Genomic DNA, 22,771 nt, shown 5'->3' with positions numbered 1-22,771 from the left:
GCAGTTGGAAACAGCTGTAAACAGCTATTTCCCACAATGCATTGAGGTTCACAGACAGGAAACTGTCAGCACCATGGTCCTGATATCACAGTATGGGAGGGGTGTCACCACAATATCAGCCATACAGCGCCCCCTGATGATCAGTTTGTGAAAAGGAATAGATTTCTCACGTAAAAGGGGGTATCAGCTACTGATTGGGATGAAGTTCAATTCTTGGTCAGGGTTTTTCTTTAATACTTTTATCCATAGCCCCTGAACAAGCATGCAGCAGATCAGGTGTTTCTGACATTATTCTCAGATCTGACAAGATTAGCTGCATGCTTGTTTCTGGTGTTATTCAGACACTACTGCAACCAAATAGACCAGCAGGGCTGCCAGGCAACTGGTATTGTTTAAAAGGAAATAAATATGGCAGCCTCCATATACGTCTTACTTCAGTTGTCCTTTAAACCAGGGTTTAAATTGATTGGTCTGTTTTTAAACTGCACACACTTGGATACAAATTTCCATAATTTTGGAAAAAGTTGCATCTCATTGATCTTCCTTAGTACTTAGCCTATAAAGGTGTGTACCCATGCAGTACCGCCGCCAATGACGGGTCCGCCAGACCCTCCCGCTGGGCGGACGTTCCAGCGACAGTAGCACGAGTGAACACGCTGTCGGCAGACTGATGAGGCGATTACTTAACAATCCGATCAGCGGATCGTTCAGAAACAGCCTTATCAGTCTGCCAACAGCGCGTTCACAAGTGCTACTGTCACTGGAACGTCCGCCCAGCGGGGGGGTCTGGCGGACCCGTCATTGGCGGTGGCAGTGCGTGTGTACACACCTTAAGTGTGCTCCCTGCCTAACGTGTCTAAGCAGTTATCAGCCCTGTGTGGGGTAATTGATATGTGAAGAGTGCAGCAGTGACACTGTCTATTACATGGTTGGGGTCTGAGCCCACTGTCGCAGTTGTACTCGCTTCTCAGTTACACATTAGTGTTAAGGTGCTCATACATCAGGCGACTTGGCGGCCGATCGACCATCCAATTTCATTATTATAATCAAATTGGATGAAAATTGTCGCCAACAAGTGCATGCCCGACCGACAAAGCAACCAATTTCGGGACAGAAATTGGCCGCTTTGTCTATCGTGCATGCTGCAAGATGTCGGGCTGAGGTTGCTTGGTCGGGTGCGAGTGAACGATGAGACGATGAAAGCCCTGCCGCAATGTATAAATGTACCCCCCGCGTGTGCATTTATACATTACCTGTCCTGTGGCAGCCTCAGCGCAGTGTCCGTAACCTCCGGGGGCTATGGGTACACGCTACTGGCGCATAGTGTCTGACGTCAGACTCTAGGCGCCAGTAGCGCATACGGCAAAACGCCCAGAGTTTGAGGGACACCGCGTGGAGGCTGCTACAGACCAGGTAACGTATAAATGCACACGGGGGGGGGGGGGGGGGCACATTTATACATTAGGGGGGCAACAGAGGTGCGGACGCGGCGGGCTCAGCCGATTCCCTGATAATTTCATGCTGAAATCGGACAGGAATCGGCCTGTAGTGTATGGGCAGAATTGACAAGAGACAAATTTATCTCTAATCAGATTTGATTAGAGATACATTTGTCTCTTTGTCGAATCTGCCCATAATCTTTAGGTCTATGGGCACCTTTAGAGATGCTGAGAAGCAGACAGAAGCGGACACAACTGCGTCAGTGGGCTCAGGCACTAAGGGATTTAGATATAGGGATCGCAGAAGGTGAACAGAGGCGCCAAAAGGATAAAATATGCTAAAAATTCTAAAAACTGCTTAGGAGGTCGTGGTGGACTCACCTCCCCAAAGCAGACATGTCAATTTTCAATCAAAATAAATGTATTCACATACTCCAAAGTACAAAGCAACGCGTTTCGCAGAGGTGCTAGGCGTTTACAAGACTTTTTGCTGTGTGATACTCCTTCTCGTTATTGCCTGAGAAAGCGGAAATATACCTGCGAAACTGTAACAATGTGTCAGCGAGAGCACAAGTATCTGATTATGTGGTGATCTGCAGAATCACCAGATATATCCCTGAACCAAAGTAATCAGTATCTTACTGATAGTAGATCAGCAGAAGGCTCACTAGCACAAAATCAGTCAGAAATTCGAGCAGAGGGTCATACACCATAAACTAACAATAGTAACGAGTTATAATTATAGCTATCAAACAATTCCTATCTTGTGTTAAATCCCCGCTTTCCTCCCGGGTCAAAGCACACTGGAACTATCTAAGGTCTGAGCGCTAACACCAAGTATTTGCAACAGCAGACAATGAGCAAATGACATCTCCCAGCTTAAATACAGAAAGCAATCCAAACCGCCTGCCCAGAGGGCTGGACTAACCAGCAGCGTGTGATTGGCAGGTTGGTGTCAGCTGACTGCAAGATCAGCTGACCCGTTTCCTCAGATTATAAAGGTCCTGCTGTCCCGCCCACGAGCGTGCTGACCTAATCTGATGTGCAGAGGAGAGACCTGTCCTGCCGGGGGCTGCGCAAGATGTCTGAGAGGATGCGGCCGCCGCCGGGGCGACGTCAGACGCGGAAGCGGCGGCCGCAACACTCTCCGCTGGTGAGGTAATACCGCTATGCCTGACAGAAACGTGTCGCTTTGTAGACTATGGCTCTTATACTACATGGAAGGTGATAAAATTGGTCTGTGATCTTTCATTAATCTTTCAGGTGTGTACACAGCTTAACAAACCACTAGCAGCACTAAAAACAGCTCTTGCAGTGTGAACCAGGCCTGACACATAGCAGGAGGCTGGAGAACAGGTCTGGATGTGAGTTCAGATTTGGCTGAGCTTGGTGTGGGGGGATGGGGATGATTTAGAGCAGGTATGTGGAGGTGACTTCTTTGGCCGAACTCTTTCTACTTTAGCCTCACCCAGGATGGGTAAATTTGACGGATGTGAACCTCCCCTCTCTCCAGCCACACCCCTTTGACGACATCATCTCCAGTGACCAGGAAGTGATCCATGCAGATCAACAGCCTCAACCGCATTTAAAGAGAACCCGAGGCAGTGCGGGGGAGGTGGGCAGATGGGACACAGAGGTATGTTCTCTGCCTCATGACATGTCTCTGCTACCCCCCCCCCCCCCCCCCCCGTCGCTCTATAGCTCTCCCACCGCCGCGCTATAGTCCCCTGAGATTAGCGACAATATTTGTCGCTAATTCGGAGGTAACTAGAGGGGAGAGAGTGATTCCCTGTTCAAAACATCCGCCAGGGGTGTTCCTGCAGGGCTTCCTGAGCTGCCATTGGGCAGCTCTCTATCCCTGGCCACGCCTCCAGTCCTGCTGCTCCCCCGCCTGCCTGCACGCTGTGAGAGATGCACAGTCTCTCCGTGCAGCGTTGTGACCCAGAGGTCACGATAGTGGGCCATTGTGGCCCACAGGAGCGGCGGGGAGCGGTGGTTTTGGAGGCTACCTGATCCGGTCAGTCCCCCAGATCAGGTAGCCTTTTATGACCCCACCTCGGGCTCTCTTTAATATGTAGTGAAGGCATAGCTCCCAACTGTCCCTCTGTCCCTCATTTAGCCCTCATTTAGCCCTCTTTCAGGACTGATGTACAGATCTATGTAAATAATATGTATTTTTCTCCTGAAAAATGTTTAATTGTCTCTAAACTTTATTCCCATCTTTTTCATTGATATATTTCTTATATTCACACATATATGAAGTAAAGTGAACCAGGATAGAAATACACGGCTTTGTACACGGAGGACAGGCCTGCGTTGAGAAGGAATACATGGTTTTGTACACGGAGGACAGGCCTGTGTGGATGAGGAATACACGGCTTTGTACATGGAGGACAGGCCTGTGTGGATGAGGAATACATGGTTTTGTACACGGAGGACAGGGCTGTGTGGATGAGGAATACAGGGTTTTGTACATGGAGGACAGGCCTGTGTGGATGAGGAATACACGGCTTTGTACACGGAGGACAGGCCTGTGTGGAGGAGGAATACACGGTTTTGTACACGGAGGACAGGCCTGTGTGGAGGAGGAATACACGGTTTTGTACACGGAGGACAGGCCTGTGTGGATGAGGAATACATGGCTTTGTACACGGAGGACAGGCCTGTGTGGGGGAGGAATACATGGTTTTGTACACAGAGGACAGGGCTGTGGGGATGAGGAATACACGGCTTTCTACACGGAGGACAGGCCTGTGTGGATGAGGAATACACGGCTTTGTACACGGAGGACAGGCCTGTGTGGAGGAGGAATACACGGTTTTGTACACGGAGGACAGGCCTGTGTGGATGAGGAATACACGGCTTTGTACACGGAGGACAGGCCTGTGTGGAGGAGGAATACACGGTTTTGTACACGGAGGACAGGCCTGTGTGGATGAGGATACACGGCTTTGTACACGGAGGACAGGCGTGTGTGGGGGAGGAATACACGGCTTTGTACACGGACAGGCCTGTGTGGAGGAGGAATACACGGCTTTGTACACGGACAGGCCTGTGTGGAGGAGGAATACACGGCTTTGTACACGGAGGACAAGCCTGTGTGGATGAGGAATACACGGCTTTGTACACGGAGGACAGGCCTGTGTGGGGGAGGAATACATGGTTTTGTACACAGAGGACAGGGCTGTGTGGATGAGGAATACACGGCTTTGTACACGGAGGACAGGCCTGTGTGGAGGAGGAATACACGGTTTTGTACACGGAGGACAGGCCTGTGTGGATGAGGAATACATGGCTTTGTACACGGAGGACAGGGCTGTGTGTATGAGGAATACACGGCTTTGTACATGGAGGACAGGCCTGTGTGGATGAGGAATACATGGCTTTGTACACGGAGGACAGGGCTGTGTGGATGAGGAATACAGGGTTTTGTACACGGAGGACAGGCCTGTGTGGAGGAGGAATACACGGCTTTGTACACGGAGGACAGGCCTGTGTGGATGAGGAATACACGGTTTTGTACACGGAGGACAGGCCTGTGTGTAGGAGGAATACACGGTTTTGTACACGGAGGACAGGCCTGTGTGGATGAGGAATACACGGCTTTGTACCTGGAGGACAGGCCTGTGTGGGGGAGGAATACACGGCTTTGTACACGGAGGAAAGGCCTGTGTGGATGAGGAATACACGGCTTTGTACACGGAGGACAGGCCTGTGTGGATGAGGAATACATGGCTTTGTACACGGAGGACAGGGCTGTGTGGATGAGGAATACAGGGTTTTGTACACGGAGGACAGGCCTGTGTGGATGAGGAATACCCGGCTTTGTACACGGAGGACAGGCCTGTGTGGAGGAGGAATACACGGCTTTGTACACGGAGGACAGGCCTGTGTGGATGAGGAATACACGGCTTTGTACATGGAGGACAGGCCTGTGTGGGGGAGGAATACATGGTTTTGTACACAGAGGACAGGGCTGTGTGGATGAGGAATACACGGCTTTGTACACGGAGGACAGGCCTGTGTGGAGGAGGAATACACGGTTTTGTACACGGAGGACAGGCCTGTGTGGATGAGGAATACACGGCTTTGTACACGGAGGACAGGCCTGTGTGGAGGAGGAATACACAGTTTTGTACACGGAGGACAGGCCTGTGTGGATGAGGAATACATGGCTTTGTACACGGAGGACAGGGCTGTGTGGATGAGGAATACACGGCTTTGTACATGGAGGACAGGCCTGTGTGGATGAGGAATACATGGCTTTGTACACGGAGGACAGGGCTGTGTGGATGAGGAATACAGGGTTTTGTACACGGAGGACAGGCCTGTGTGGATGAGGAATACCCGGCTTTGTACATGGAGGACAGGCCTGTGTGGAGGAGGAATACACGGTTTTGTACACGGAGGACAGGCCTGTGTGGATGAGGAAAACACGGCTTTGTACACGGAGGACAGGCCTGTGTGGAGGAGGAATACACGGCTTTGTACACGGAGGACAGGGCTGTGTGGATGAGGAATACACGGCTTTGTACATGGAGGACAGGCGTGTGTGGATGAGGAATACACGGCTTTGTACATGGAGAACAAGCCTGTGTGGATGAGGAATACACGGCTTTGTACACAGAGGACAGGCCTGTGTGGAGGAGGAATATACGGCTTTGTACATGGAGGACAGGCGTGTGTGGATGAGGAATACACGGCTTTGTACATGGAGGACAGGCCTGTGTGGATGAGGAATACACGGCTTTGTACACAGAGGACAGGCCTGTGTGGAGGAGGAATTCACGGCTTTGTACACTGAGGACAGGCCTGTGTGGGGGAGGAATACACGGCTTTGTACACGGAGGACAGGCCTGTGTGGATGAGGAATACATGGCTTTGTACATGGAGGACAGGCCTGTGTGGATGAGGAATACACGGCTTTGTACATGGAGGACAGGCCTGTGTGGATGAGGAATACACGGCTTTGTACACGGAGGACAGGCCTGTGTGGATGAGGAATACACGGTTTTGTACACGGAGATAGTGAGCGCTGCAGCATAACAATGACCTCCCCACAAACGCTGCAGCCATGGAGATAAACACGAACCTGAAATGGCGATGAGCGGAGAGGAGCCGATGGGTTTATTTATCGGTTCTGAAATGTTTTCGGCGTGGCTGGAGGAAGGTTTTGGGCACACGGAGCTGCGGAACATGAAAGCTGAGCGTCTCTTCCCTCTGGGAGTATAAACAATGGAGGATTTCCTGGGGGAGCTGCAGTCTACCCCCGGCTCAGAGAGAGAGAGACCCTCGTTCTGTACACAGCGGGGTCCCCCCTCCTCCACACACAGCAGTGGTCTCCAGATAATAATTAGAGAGAGCTGCGTCGCCCGTCATGCCCCAATGCTCGGGGTAATCTCTGAGAACACCTGAGACCGGCATAATGACCGGGGAGCGGCCGATGTCACCACGCCGATAGGCTCAGAATGCTTCACCACAGAATAACGCCAACTACATACACGGCTGTCAGATGTGCAGAGACCAGTGTGACTCCCATGTGGCTAGCACTGTCCCCTCAGGGCACTACAGGCTCATGTCAGGACTCTGCATGGAGTTTGTATGTTACCTCCTTGTTGTATGAGTTTCTCTAGGCACTCTGGTTTCCTCCCACATCCCAAAAAGGAATCACTTCCCAAATCTGGCCTTAGACTGACAGTGTCACTATCTTCTTCTTCTTCTTCATTATTATTATTATTACTCACAATCTAATCCTACCATAGTCATAGTCAAATGTCCTACCATATTATTATTATGTATTTATATAGCACTGACATCTTTTGCAGCACATTACAGAGTACATAGTCATGTCACTGACTGTCCTCAGAGGAGCTCACACTCTAATCCTACCATAGTCATAGGGTAATGTCCTACCATATTATTATTATGTATTTATATAGCACTGACATCTTCTGCAGCACATTACAGAGTACATAGTCATGTCACTGACTGTCCTCAGAGGAGCTCACACTCTAATCCTACCATAGTCATAGTGTAATGTCCTACCATATTATTATTATTATGTATTAATATAGCACTGACATCTTCTGCAGCACATTACAGAGTACATAGTCATGCCACTGACTGTCCTCAGAGGAGCTCGCACTCTAATCCTACCATAGTCATAGTCTAATGTCCTACCATATTATTATTATGTATTTATATAGCACTGACATCTTCTGCAGCACTTTACAGAATACATAGTCATGTCACTGACTGTCCTCAGAGGAGCTCACAGTCTAATCCTACCATAGTCATAGTGTAATGTCCTACCATGTTATTATTATGTATTATATGGCACTGACATCTTCTGCAGCACTGTACAGAGTACATAGTCATGTCACTGACTGTCCTCAGAGGAGCTCACACTCTAATCCTACCATAGTCATAGTCTAATGTCCTACCATATTATTATTATGTATTTATATAGCACTGACATCTTCTGCAGCACATTACAGACTACATAGTCATGTCACTGACTGTCCTCAGAGGAGCTCACACTCTAATCCTACCATAGTCATAGTCTAATGTCCTACCATAGTAGTATTATGTATTTATATAGCACTGACATCTCCTGCAGCACATTACAGAGTACACAGTCATGTCACTGACTGTCCTCAGAGGAGCTCACACTCTAATCCTACCATAGTCATAGTCTAATGTCCTACCATAGTAGTATTATGTATTTATATAGCACTGACATCTCCTGCAGCACATTACAGAGTACACAGTCATGTCACTGACTGTCCTCAGAGGAGCTCACACTCTAATCCTACCATAGTCATAGTCTAATGTCCTACCATAGTAGTATTATGTATTTATATAGCACTGACATCTCCTGCAGCACATTACAGAGTACACAGTCATGTCACTGACTGTCCTCAGAGGAGCTCACACTCTAATCCTACCATAGTCATAGTCTAATGTCCTACCATAGTAGTATTATGTATTTATATAGCACTGACATCTCCTGCAGCACATTACAGAGTACACAGTCATGTCACTGACTGTCCTCAGAGGAGCTCACACTCTAATCCTACCATAGTCATAGTCAAATGTCCTACCATATTATTATTATTATGTATTTAGATAGCACTGACACCTTCTGCAGCACATTACAGAGTACATAGTCATGTCACTGACTGTCCTCAGAGGAGCTCACACTCTAATCCTACCATAGTCATAGTCTAATGTCCTACCATATTATTATTATGTATTTATATAGCACTGACCTCTTCTGCAGCACATTACAGAGTACATAGTCATGTCACTGACTGTCCTCAGAGGAGCTCACAATCTAATCCTACCATAGTCATAGTCTAATGTCCTACCATATTATTATTATGTATTTATATAGCACTGACATCTTCTGCAGCACATTACAGAGTACATAGTCATGTCACTGACTGTCCTCAGAGGAGCTCACACTCTAATCCTACCTTAGTCACAGTCTAATGTCCTGCCATATTATTATTATGTATTTATATAGCACTGACATCTTCTGCAGCACATTACAGAGTACACAGTCATGTCACTGACTGTCCTCAGAGGAGCTCACACTCTAATCCTACCATAGTCATAGTCTAATGTCCTACCATATTATTATTATGTATTTTATATAGCACTGACATCTTCTGCAGCACATTACAGAGTACATAGTCATGCCACTGACTGTCCTCAGAGGAGCTCACACTCTAATCCTACCTTAGTCACAGTCTAATGTCCTGCCATATTATTATTATGTATTTATATAGCACTGACATCTTCTGCAGCACTTTACAGATTACATAGTCATGTCACTGACTGTCCTCAGAGGAGCTCACACTCTAATGCTACCATAGTCATAGTCTAATGTCCTACCATATTATTATTATGTATTTATATAGCACTGACATCTCCTGCAGCACATTACAGAGTACATAGTCATGTCACTGACTGTCCTCAGAGGAGCTCACACTCTAATCCTACCATAGTCATAGTGTAATGTCCTACCATATTATCAATATATATTTATATAGCACTGACATCTCCTGCAGCACTTTACACAGTACATAGTCATGTCACTGACTGACCTCAGAGGAGCTCACAATCTAATCCTACCATAGTCATAGTGTAATGTCCTACCATATTATTATTATGTATTTATATAGCACTGACATCTCCTGCAGCACATTACAGAGTACACAGTCATGTCACTGACTGTCCTCAGAGGAGCTCACACTCTAATCCTACCATAGTCATAGTCTAATGTCCTACCATATTATTATTATGTATTTATATAGCACTGACATCTTCTGCAGCACATTACAGAGTACATAGTCATGTCACTGACTGTCCTCAGAGGAGCTCACAATCTAATCCCACCATAGTCATAGTGTAATGTCCTACCATATTATTATTATGTATTTATAGCACTGACATCTTCTGCAGCAAATTACAGAGTACATAGTCATGTCACTGACTGTCCTCAGAGGAGCTCACACTGTAATCCTACCATAGTCATAGTCTAATGTCCTACCATATTATTATTATTATGTATTTATAGCACTGACCTCTTCTGCAGCACATTACAGAGTACATAGTCACGTCACTGACTGTCCTCAGAGGAGCTCACAAGCTAATCCTACCATAATCATAGTCTAATGTCCTACCATATTATTATTATGCATTTATATAGCACTGACATCTCCTGCAGCACATTACAGAGTACACAGTCATGTCACTGACTGTCCTCAGAGGAGCTCACACTCTAATCCTACCATAGTCATAGTCTAATGTCCTACCATATTATTATTATGTATTTATATAGCACTGACATCTTCTGCAGCACATTACAGAGTACATAGTCATGTCACTGACTGTCCTCAGAGGAGCCCACAATCTAATCCTGCCATAGTCATAGTCTAATGTCCTACCATATTATTATTTTGTATTTATATAGCACTGATATCTTCTGCAGCACATTACAGAGTACATAGTCATGTCACTGACTGTCCCCAGAGGAGCTCACACTCTAATCCTACCATAGTCATAGTCTAATGTCCTACCATATTATTATTATGTATTTATATAGCACTGACATCTTCTGCAGCACATTACAGAGTACATAGTCATGTCACTGACTGTCCTCAGAGGAGCTCACACTCTAATCCTGCCATAGTCATAGTCTAATGTCCTACCATATTATTATTATGTATTTATATAGCACTGACATCTTCTGCAGCACATTACAGAGTACATAGTCATGTCACTGACTGTCCTCAGAGGAGCTCACAATCTAATCCCACCATAGTCATAGTGTAATGTCCTACCATATTATTATTATGTATTTATAGCACTGACATCTTCTGCAGCAAATTACAGAGTACATAGTCATGTCACTGACTGTCCTCAGAGGAGCTCACACTCTAATCCTACCATAATCATATTCTAATGTCCTACCATATTATTATTATTATGTATTTATAGCACTGACCTCTTCTGCAGCACATTACAGAGTACATAGTCACGTCACTGACTGTCCTCAGAGGAGCTCACAAGCTAATCCTACCATAATCATAGTCTAATGTCCTACCATATTATTATTATGCATTTATATAGCACTGACATCTCCTGCAGCACATTACAGAGTACACAGTCATGTCACTGACTGTCCTCAGAGGAGCTCACAATCTAATCCTACCATAGTCATAGTCTAATGTCCTACCATATTATTATTATTATGTATTTATATAGCACTGACATCTTCTGCAGCACATTACAGAGTACATAGTCATGTCACTGACTGTCCTCAGAGGAGCTCACAATCTAATCCTGCCATAGTCATAGTCTAATGTCCTACCATATTATTATTTTGTATTTATATAGCACTGATATCTTCTGCAGCACATTACAGAGTACATAGTCATGTCACTGACTGTCCTCAGAGGAGCTCACAATCTAATCTCTACCATAGTCATAGTGTAATGTCCTACCATATTATTATTATGTATTTATAGCACTGACATCTTCTGCAGCAAATTACAGAGTACATAGTCATGTCACTGACTGTCCTCAGAGGAGCTCACACTCTAATCCTACCATAATCATAGTCTAATGTCCTACCATATTATTATTATTATTATGTATTTATAGCACTGACCTCTTCTGCAGCACATTACAGAGTACATAGTCATGTCACCGACTGTCCTCAAAGGAGCTCACAATCTAATCCTACCATAGTCATAGTCTAATGTCCTACCATATTATTATTATGTATTTATATAGCACTGACATCTTCTGCAGCACTTTACACAGTACATAGTCATGTCACTGACTGTCCTCAGAAGAGCTCACAATGTAAGCCTACCATAGTCATAGTCTAATGTCCTACCATATTATTATTATGTATTTATATAGCACTGACATCTTCTGCAGCACATTACAGAGTACATAGTCATGTCACTGACTGTCCTCAGAGGAGCTCACAATCTAATCCTGCCATAGTCATAGTCTAATGTCCTACCATATTATTATTTTGTATTTATATAGCACTGATATCTTCTGCAGCACATTACAGAGTACATAGTCATGTCACTGACTGTCCTCAGAGGAGCTCACAATCTAATCTCTACCATAGTCATAGTGTAATGTCCTACCATATTATTATTATTATGTATTTATAGCACTGACATCTTCTGCAGCAAATTACAGAGTACATAGTCATGTCACTGACTGTCCTCAGAGGAGCTCACACTCTAATCCTACCATAATCATAGTCTAATGTCCTACCATATTATTATTATTATGTATTTATAGCACTGACCTCTTCTGCAGCACATTACAGAGTACATAGTCACGTCACTGACTGTCCTCAGAGGAGCTCACAGTGTAATCCTTGCCATAGTCATAGTCTAATGTCCTACCATATTATTATTATGTACTTATATAGCACTGACATCTTCTGCAGCACATTACAGAGTACATAGTCATGTCACTGACTGTCCTCAGAGGAGCTCACAATCTAATCCTACCATAGTCATAGTCTAATGTCCTACCATATTATTATTATGTATTTATATAGCACTGACATCTTCTGCAGCACTTTACACAGTACATAGTCATGTCACTGACTGTCCTCAGAAGAGCTCACAATGTAAGCCTACCATAGTCATAGTCTAATGTCCTACCATATTATTATTATGTATTTATATAGCACTGACATCTTCTGAAGCACATTACAGAGTACATAGTCATGTCACTGACTGTCCTCAGAGGAGCTCACAATCTAATCCTGCCATAGTCATAGTCTAATGTCCTACCATATTATTATTTTGTATTTATATAGCACTGATATCTTCTGCAGCACATTACAGAGTACATAGTCATGTCACTGACTGTCCTCAGAGGAGCTCACAATCTAATCTCTACCATAGTCATAGTGTAATGTCTTACCATATTATTATTATGTATTTATAGCACTGACATCTTCTGCAGCAAATTACAGAGTACATAGTCATGTCACTGACTGTCCTCAGAGGAGCTCACAATCTAATCTCTACCATAGTCATAGTGTAATGTCCTACCATATTATTATTATGTATTTATAGCACTGACATCTTCTGCAGCAAATTACAGAGTACATAGTCATGTCACTGACTGTCCTCAGAGGAGCTCACACTCTAATCCTACCATAATCATAGTCTAATGTCCTACCATATTATTATTATTATGTATTTATAGCACTGACCTCTTCTGCAGCACATTACAGAGTACATAGTCACGTCACTGACTGTCCTCAGAGGAGCTCACAGTGTAATCCTTGCCATAGTCATAGTCTAATGTCCTACCATATTATTATTATGTACTTATATAGCACTGACATCTTCTGCAGCACATTACAGAGTACATAGTCATGTCACTGACTGTCCTCAGAGGAGCTCACAATCTAATCCTACCATAGTCATAGTCTAATGTCCTACCATATTATTATTATGTATTTATATAGCACTGACATCTTCTGCAGCACTTTACACAGTACATAGTCATGTCACTGACTGTCCTCAGAAGAGCTCACAATGTAAGCCTACCATAGTCATAGTCTAATGTCCTCCCATATTATTATTATGTATTTATACAGCACTGACATATTTTGCAGCACATTACAGAATACATAGTCCTGTCACTGACTGTCCTCAGAGGAGCTCACAATCTAATCCTACCATAGTCATAGTCTAATGTCCTACCATATTATTATTATGTATTTATATAGCACTGACATCTTCTGCAGCACATTACAGAGTACATAGTCATGTCACTGACTGTCCTCAGAGGAGCTCACAATCTAATCCTGCCATAGTCATAGTCTAATGTCCTACCATATTATTATTTTGTATTTATATAGCACTGGCATCTTCTGCAGCACATTACAGAGTACATAGTCATGTCACTGACTGTCCTCAGAGGAGCTCACAATCTAATCTCTACCATAGTCATAGTGTAATGTCCTACCATATTATTATTATGTATTTATAGCACTGACATCTTCTGCAGCAAATTACAGAGTACATAGTCATGTCACTGACTGTCCTCAGAGGAGCTCACACTCTAATCCTACCATAATCATAGTCTAATGTCCTACCATATTATTATTATTATGTATTTATAGCACTGACCTCTTCTGCAGCACATTACAGAGTACATAGTCACGTCACTGACTGTCCTCAGAGGAGCTCACAGTGTAATCCTTGCCATAGTCATAGTCTAATGTCCTACCATATTATTATTATGTACTTATATAGCACTGACATCTTCTGCAGCACATTACAGAGTACATAGTAATGTCACTGACTGTCCTCAGAGGAGCTCACAATCTAATCCTACCATAGTCATAGTCTAATGTCCTACCATATTATTATTATGTATTTATATAGCACTGACATCTTCTGCAGCACTTTACACAGTACATAGTCATGTCACTGACTGTCCTCAGAAGAGCTCACAATGTAAGCCTACCATAGTCATAGTCTAATGTCCTCCCATATTATTATTATGTATTTATACAGCACTGACATATTTTGCAGCACATTACAGAATACATAGTCATGTCACTGACTGTCCTCAGAGGAGCTCACAATCTAATCCTACCATAGTCATAGTCTAATGTCCTACCATATTATTATTATTATGTATTTCTATAGCACTGACATCTTCTGCAGCACATTACAGAGTACATAGTCATGTCACTGACTGTCCTCAGAGGAGCTCACAATCTAATCCTGCCATAGTCATAGTCTAATGTCCTACCATATTATTATTTTGTATTTATATAGCACTGATATCTTCTGCAGCACATTACAGAGTACATAGTCATGTCACTGACTGTCCTCAGAGGAGCTCACAATCTAATCTCTACCATAGTCATAGTGTAATGTCCTACCATATTATTATTATGTATTTATAGCACTGACATCTTCTGCAGCAAATTACATAGTACATAGTCATGTCACTGACTGTCCTCAGAGGAGCTCACACTCTAATCCTACCATAATCATAGTCTAATGTCCTACCATATTATTATTATTATGTATTTATAGCACTGACCTCTTCTGCAGCACATTACAGAGTACATAGTCACGTCACTGACTGTCCTCAGAGGAGCTCACAGTGTAATCCTTGCCATAGTCATAGTCTAATGTCCTACCATATTATTATTATGTACTTATATAGCACTGACATCTTCTGCAGCACATTACAGAGTACATAGTCATGTCACTGACTGTCCTCAGAGGAGCTCACAATCTAATCCTACCATAGTCATAGTTTAATGTCCTACCATATTATTATTATGTATTTATATAGCACTGACATCTTCTGCAGCACTTTACACAGTACATAGTCATGTCACTGACTGTCCTCAGAAGAGCTCACAATGTAAGCCTACCATAGTCATAGTCTAATGTCCTCCCATATTATTATTATGTATTTATACAGCACTGACATATTTTGCAGCACATTACAGAATACATAGTCATGTCACTGACTGTCCTCAGAGGAGCTCACAATCTAATCCTACCATAGTCATAGTCTAATGTCCTACCATATTATTATTATGTATTTATATAGCACTGACATCTTCTGAAGCACATTACAGAGTACATAGTCATGTCACTGACTGTCCTCAGAGGAGCTCACAATCTAATCCTGCCATAGTCATAGTCTAATGTCCTACCATATTATTATTTTGTATTTATATAGCACTGATATCTTCTGCAGCACATTACAGAGTACATAGTCATGTCACTGACTGTCCTCAGAGGAGCTCACAATCTAATCTCTACCATAGTCGTAGTGTAATGTCCTACCATATTATTATTATGTATTTATAGCACTGACATCTTCTGCAGCACATTACAGAATACATAGTCATGTCACTGACTGTCCTCAGAGGAGCTCACAATCTAATCCTACCATAGTCATAGTGTAATGTCCTACCATATTATTATTATGTATTTATAGCACTGACATCTTCTGCAGCAAATTACAGAGTACATAGTCATGTCACTGACTGTCCTCAGAGGAGCTCACACTCTAATCCTACCATAATCATAGTCTAATGTCCTACCATATTATTATTATTATGTATTTATAGCACTGACCTCTTCTGCAGCACATTACAGAGTACATAGTCACGTCACTGACTGTCCTCAGAGGAGCTCACAGTGTAATCCTTGCCATAGTCATAGTCTAATGTCCTACCATATTATTATTATGTACTTATATAGCACTGACATCTTCTGCAGCACATTACAGAGTACATAGTCATGTCACTGACTGTCCTCAGAGGAGCTCACAATCTAATCCTACCATAGTCATAGTCTAATGTCCTACCATATTATTATTATGTATTTATATAGCACTGACATCTTCTGCAGCACTTTACACAGTACATAGTCATGTCACTGACTGTCCTCAGAAGAGCTCACAATGTAAGCCTACCATAGTCATAGTCTAATGTCCTCCCATATTATTATTATGTATTTATACAGCACTGACATATTTTGCAGCACAATACAGAATACATAGTCATGTCACTGACTGTCCTCAGAGGAGCTCACAATCTAATCCTACCATAGTCATAGTCTAATGTCCTACCATATTATTATTATGTATTTATATAGCACTGACATCTTCTGAAGCACATTACAGAGTACATAGTCATGTCACTGACTGTCCTCAGAGGAGCTCACAATCTAATCCTGCCATAGTCATAGTCTAATGTCCTACCATATTATTATTTTGTATTTATATAGCACTGATATCTTCTGCAGCACATTACAGAGTACATAGTCATGTCACTGACTGTCCTCAGAGGAGCTCACAATCTAATCTCTACCATAGTCATAGTGTAATGTCCTACCATATTATTATTATGTATTTATAGCACTGACATCTTCTGCAGCACATTACAGAATACATAGTCATGTCACTGACTGTCCTCAGAGGAGCTCACAAGCTAATCCTACCATAATCATAGTCTAATGTCCTACCATATTATTATTATGCATTTATATAGCACTGACATCTCCTGCAGCACATTACAGAGTACACAGTCATGTCACTGACTGTCCTCAGAGGAGCTCACACTCTAATCCTACCATAGTCATAGTCTAATGTCCTACCATATTATTATTATGTATTTATATAGCACTGACATCTTCTGCAGCACATTACAGAGTACATAGTCATGTCACTGACTGTCCTCAGAGGAGCCCACAATCTAATCCTGCCATAGTCATAGTCTAATGTCCTACCATATTATTATTTTGTATTTATATAGCACTGATATCTTCTGCAGCACATTACAGAGTACATAGTCATGTCACTGACTGTCCCCAGAGGAGCTCACACTCTAATCCTACCATAGTCATAGTCTAATGTCCTACCATATTATTATTATGTATTTATATAGCACTGACATCTTCTGCAGCACATTACAGAGTACATAGTCATGTCACTGACTGTCCTCAGAGGAGCTCACACTCTAATCCTGCCATAGTCATAGTCTAATGTCCTACCATATTATTATTATGTATTTATATAGCACTGACATCTTCTGCAGCACATTACAGAGTACATAGTCATGTCACTGACTGTCCTCAGAGGAGCTCACAATCTAATCCCACCATAGTCATAGTGTAATGTCCTACCATATTATTATTATGTATTTATAGCACTGACATCTTCTGCAGCAAATTACAGAGTACATAGTCATGTCACTGACTGTCCTCAGAGGAGCTCACACTCTAATCCTACCATAATCATATTCTAATGTCCTACCATATTATTATTATTATGTATTTATAGCACTGACCTCTTCTGCAGCACATTACAGAGTACATAGTCACGTCACTGACTGTCCTCAGAGGAGCTCACAAGCTAATCCTACCATAATCATAGTCTAATGTCCTACCATATTATTATTATGCATTTATATAGCACTGACATCTCCTGCAGCACATTACAGAGTACACAGTCATGTCACTGACTGTCCTCAGAGGAGCTCACAATCTAATCCTACCATAGTCATAGTCTAACGTCCTACCATATTATTATTATTATGTATTTATATAGCACTGACATCTTCTGCAGCACATTACAGAGTACATAGTCATGTCACTGACTGTCCTCAGAGGAGCTCACAATCTAATCCTGCCATAGTCATAGTCTAATGTCCTACCATATTATTATTTTGTATTTATATAGCACTGATATCTTCTGCAGCACATTACAGAGTACATAGTCATGTCACTGACTGTCCTCAGAGGAGCTCACAATCTAATCTCTACCATAGTCATAGTGTAATGTCCTACCATATTATTATTATGTATTTATAGCACTGACATCTTCTGCAGCAAATTACAGAGTACATAGTCATGTCACTGACTGTCCTCAGAGGAGCTCACACTCTAATCCTACCATAATCATAGTCTAATGTCCTACCATATTATTATTATTATTATGTATTTATAGCACTGACCTCTTCTGCAGCACATTACAGAGTACATAGTCATGTCACCGACTGTCCTCAAAGGAGCTCACAATCTAATCCTACCATAGTCATAGTCTAATGTCCTACCATATTATTATTATGTATTTATATAGCACTGACATCTTCTGCAGCACTTTACACAGTACATAGTCATGTCACTGACTGTCCTCAGAAGAGCTCACAATGTAAGCCTACCATAGTCATAGTCTAATGTCCTACCATATTATTATTATGTATTTATATAGCACTGACATCTTCTGCAGCACATTACAGAGTACATAGTCATGTCACTGACTGTCCTCAGAGGAGCTCACAATCTAATCCTGCCATAGTCATAGTCTAATGTCCTACCATATTATTATTTTGTATTTATATAGCACTGATATCTTCTGCAGCACATTACAGAGTACATAGTCATGTCACTGACTGTCCTCAGAGGAGCTCACAATCTAATCTCTACCATAGTCATAGTGTAATGTCCTACCATATTATTATTATTATGTATTTATAGCACTGACATCTTCTGCAGCAAATTACAGAGTACATAGTCATGTCACTGACTGTCCTCAGAGGAGCTCACACTCTAATCCTACCATAATCATAGTCTAATGTCCTACCATATTATTATTATTATGTATTTATAGCACTGACCTCTTCTGCAGCACATTACAGAGTACATAGTCACGTCACTGACTGTCCTCAGAGGAGCTCACAGTGTAATCCTTGCCATAGTCATAGTCTAATGTCCTACCATATTATTATTATGTACTTATATAGCACTGACATCTTCTGCAGCACATTACAGAGTACATAGTCATGTCACTGACTGTCCTCAGAGGAGCTCACAATCTAATCCTACCATAGTCATAGTCTAATGTCCTACCATATTATTATTATGTATTTATATAGCACTGACATCTTCTGCAGCACTTTACACAGTACATAGTCATGTCACTGACTGTCCTCAGAAGAGCTCACAATGTAAGCCTACCATAGTCATAGTCTAATGTCCTCCCATATTATTATTATGTATTTATACAGCACTGACATATTTTGCAGCACATTACAGAATACATAGTCATGTCACTGACTGTCCTCAGAGGAGCTCACAATCTAATCCTACCATAGTCATAGTCTAATGTCCTACCATATTATTATTATTATGTATTTATATAGCACTGACATCTTCTGCAGCACATTACAGAGTACATAGTCATGTCACTGACTGTCCTCAGAGGAGCTCACAATCTAATCCTGCCATAGTCATAGTCTAATGTCCTACCATATTATTATTTTGTATTTATATAGCACTGATATCTTCTGCAGCACATTACAGAGTACATAGTCATGTCACTGACTGTCCTCAGAGGAGCTCACAATCTAATCTCTACCATAGTCATAGTGTAATGTCCTACCATATTATTATTATGTATTTATAGCACTGACATCTTCTGCAGCAAATTACAGAGTACATAGTCATGTCACTGACTGTCCTCAGAGGAGCTCACACTCTAATCCTACCATAATCATAGTCTAATGTCCTACCATATTATTATTATTATGTATTTATAGCACTGACCTCTTCTGCAGCACATTACAGAGTACATAGTCACGTCACTGACTGTCCTCAGAGGAGCTCACAGTGTAATCCTTGCCATAGTCATAGTCTAATGTCCTACCATATTATTATTATGTACTTATATAGCACTGACATCTTCTGCAGCACATTACAGAGTACATAGTCATGTCACTGACTGTCCTCAGAGGAGCTCACAATCTAATCCTACCATAGTCATAGTCTAATGTCCTACCATATTATTATTATGTATTTATATAGCACTGACATCTTCTGCAGCACTTTACACAGTACATAGTCATGTCACTGACTGTCCTCAGAAGAGCTCACAATGTAAGCCTACCATAGTCATAGTCTAATGTCCTCCCATATTATTATTATGTATTTATACAGCACTGACATATTTTGCAGCACATTACAGAATACATAGTCATGTCACTGACTGTCCTCAGAGGAGCTCACAATCTAATCCTACCATAGTCATAGTCTAATGTCCTACCATATTATTATTATGTATTTATATAGCACTGACATCTTCTGAAGCACATTACAGAGTACATAGTCATGTCACTGACTGTCCTCAGAGGAGCTCACAATCTAATCCTGCCATAGTCATAGTCTAATGTCCTACCATATTATTATTTTGTATTTATATAGCACTGATATCTTCTGCAGCACATTACAGAGTACATAGTCATGTCACTGACTGTCCTCAGAGGAGCTCACAATCTAATCTCTACCATAGTCATAGTGTAATGTCCTACCATATTATTATTATGTATTTATAGCACTGACATCTTCTGCAGCACATTACAGAATACATAGTCATGTCACTGACTGTCCTCAGAGGAGCTCACAATCTAATCCTACCATAGTCATAGTGTAATGTCCTACCATATTATTATTATGTATTTATAGCACTGACATCTTCTGCAGCAAATTACAGAGTACATAGTCATGTCACTGACTGTCCTCAGAGGAGCTCACACTCTAATCCTACCATAATCATAGTCTAATGTCCTACCATATTATTATTATTATGTATTTATAGCACTGACCTCTTCTGCAGCACATTACAGAGTACATAGTCACGTCACTGACTGTCCTCAGAGGAGCTCACAGTGTAATCCTTGCCATAGTCATAGTCTAATGTCCTACCATATTATTATTATGTACTTATATAGCACTGACATCTTCTGCAGCACATTACAGAGTACATAGTCATGTCACTGACTGTCCTCAGAGGAGCTCACAATCTAATCCTACCATAGTCATAGTCTAATGTCCTACCATATTATTATTATGTATTTATATAGCACTGACATCTTCTGCAGCACTTTACACAGTACATAGTCATGTCACTGACTGTCCTCAGAAGAGCTCACAATGTAAGCCTACCATAGTCATAGTCTAATGTCCTCCCATATTATTATTATGTATTTATACAGCACTGACATATTTTGCAGCACATTACAGAATACATAGTCATGTCACTGACTGTCCTCAGAGGAGCTCACAATCTAATCCTACCATAGTCATAGTCTAATGTCCTACCATATTATTATTATTATGTATTTATATAGCACTGACATCTTCTGCAGCACATTACAGAGTACATAGTCATGTCACTGACTGTCCTCAGAGGAGCTCACAATCTAATCCTGCCATAGTCATAGTCTAATGTCCTACCATATTATTATTTTGTATTTATATAGCACTGATATCTTCTGCAGCACATTACAGAGTACATAGTCATGTCACTGACTGTCCTCAGAGGAGCTCACAATCTAATCTCTACCATAGTCATAGTGTAATGTCCTACCATATTATTATTATGTATTTATAGCACTGACATCTTCTGCAGCAAATTACAGAGTACATAGTCATGTCACTGACTGTCCTCAGAGGAGCTCACACTCTAATCCTACCATAATCATAGTCTAATGTCCTACCATATTATTATTATTATGTATTTATAGCACTGACCTCTTCTGCAGCACATTACAGAGTACATAGTCACGTCACTGACTGTCCTCAGAGGAGCTCACAGTGTAATCCTTGCCATAGTCATAGTCTAATGTCCTACCATATTATTATTATGTACTTATATAGCACTGACATCTTCTGCAGCACATTACAGAGTACATAGTCATGTCACTGACTGTCCTCAGAGGAGCTCACAATCTAATCCTACCATAGTCATAGTCTAATGTCCTACCATATTATTATTATGTATTTATATAGCACTGACATCTTCTGCAGCACTTTACACAGTACATAGTCATGTCACTGACTGTCCTCAGAAGAGCTCACAATGTAAGCCTACCATAGTCATAGTCTAATGTCCTCCCATATTATTATTATGTATTTATACAGCACTGACATATTTTGCAGCACATTACAGAATACATAGTCATGTCACTGACTGTCCTCAGAGGAGCTCACAATCTAATCCTACCATAGTCATAGTCTAATGTCCTACCATATTATTATTATGTATTTATATAGCACTGACATCTTCTGAAGCACATTACAGAGTACATAGTCATGTCACTGACTGTCCTCAGAGGAGCTCACAATCTAATCCTGCCATAGTCATAGTCTAATGTCCTACCATATTATTATTTTGTATTTATATAGCACTGATATCTTCTGCAGCACATTACAGAGTACATAGTCATGTCACTG

At 41.9% G+C, this 22,771-nt stretch overlaps 1 protein-coding gene across 12 annotated transcripts in view; it reads left to right on the top strand.

The window, feature by feature from the left end:
* The window catches only part of IQSEC1 (IQ motif and Sec7 domain ArfGEF 1), a 1,051,066-nt gene that overhangs the window by 837,813 nt on the left and 190,482 nt on the right, over positions 1-22,771 (top strand). Inside the window, exon 1 of one of the 12 annotated variants that reach the window (XM_068251858.1) lies at positions 2,491-2,597. The exons of the other annotated variants lie outside the window; for them this stretch is intronic. Within the exon in view, the coding sequence (XP_068107959.1) occupies positions 2,521-2,597 (77 nt within the window). The 5' untranslated portion in view covers positions 2,491-2,520. Of the gene's footprint in view, positions 1-2,490; positions 2,598-22,771 lie in introns of those variants that run through there. 12 annotated transcript variants of the gene reach the window in all.

Source organism: Hyperolius riggenbachi, chromosome 9, assembly GCF_040937935.1.
Source record: "Hyperolius riggenbachi isolate aHypRig1 chromosome 9, aHypRig1.pri, whole genome shotgun sequence".
NCBI classification, from domain to species: domain Eukaryota; kingdom Metazoa; phylum Chordata; class Amphibia; order Anura; family Hyperoliidae; genus Hyperolius; species Hyperolius riggenbachi.
This window is presented reverse-complemented; position numbering and strand designations above follow the sequence as displayed.